Source organism: Myotis brandtii, unplaced genomic scaffold (genome assembly GCF_000412655.1).
Source record: "Myotis brandtii unplaced genomic scaffold, ASM41265v1 scaffold1236, whole genome shotgun sequence".
Lineage (NCBI taxonomy): Eukaryota > Metazoa > Chordata > Mammalia > Chiroptera > Vespertilionidae > Myotis > Myotis brandtii.
The window spans coordinates 238,832-239,344 of record NW_005354316.1 but is presented as its reverse complement, the minus strand read 5'-3'; the positions used below and the strand labels follow the sequence as shown (position 1 = coordinate 239,344).

The window sequence follows — 513 nt, the reverse complement described above, 5'->3', positions numbered from 1 at the left end:
AGCCGGGAGCCGTTTCCTGGATGCCGGGGCGCGGAAGGCCTGAGACGCACGTGGTGCCACGCTCTGCGTTTTCATGGCTCAGAGCGGACAGGACACGTACTTGCTTCCCAGGCGTGTTGGGAACACGCACCCCAGGGACACGCCCGCTTCCTCCGGCCGCCCTCCTCCCCGAGGGAAGCTGGGCTGGGAGGTCTGCCTGTATCCACCCCCCCCACCCGTGGCGAACGTGAGTCCCCGTCCCAGCTGCCTCCCTGCCCGCGAAGACACGTGACGGCGGGGGAGGCGCGGAGGGCACCCACCTTTCTTCCTGGTGGTGTCGTCGGGGTCGAGGCTCCTGGTGACCGTGACCACCTTGAGGACCAGGTGGTTCCCTCCCTGGCGGATCATGTTCACCACCTGCCGGTGCCCGACCTTCACCACGTTCTCGCTGTTCACCTGCGGGGACACGGCAGCGGCTGTGAGAGGAGCGGCCTGAGGCGGGACGGGCTGCCCGCTGTGTCGGAACCAGAGGTG

The 513-nt window shown here is 68.6% G+C and overlaps 1 protein-coding gene across 1 annotated transcript in view; it reads right to left on the bottom strand.

Annotated features, from left to right (window-relative positions):
* The window catches only part of LOC102241182 (SH3 and multiple ankyrin repeat domains protein 2), a 68,703-nt gene that overhangs the window by 20,943 nt on the left and 47,247 nt on the right, over positions 1–513 (bottom strand). Inside the window, exon 3 of the mRNA XM_014533995.1 lies at positions 300–435. Within this exon, the coding sequence (XP_014389481.1) occupies positions 300–435 (136 nt within the window). The remainder of the gene's footprint in view (positions 1–299; positions 436–513) is intronic.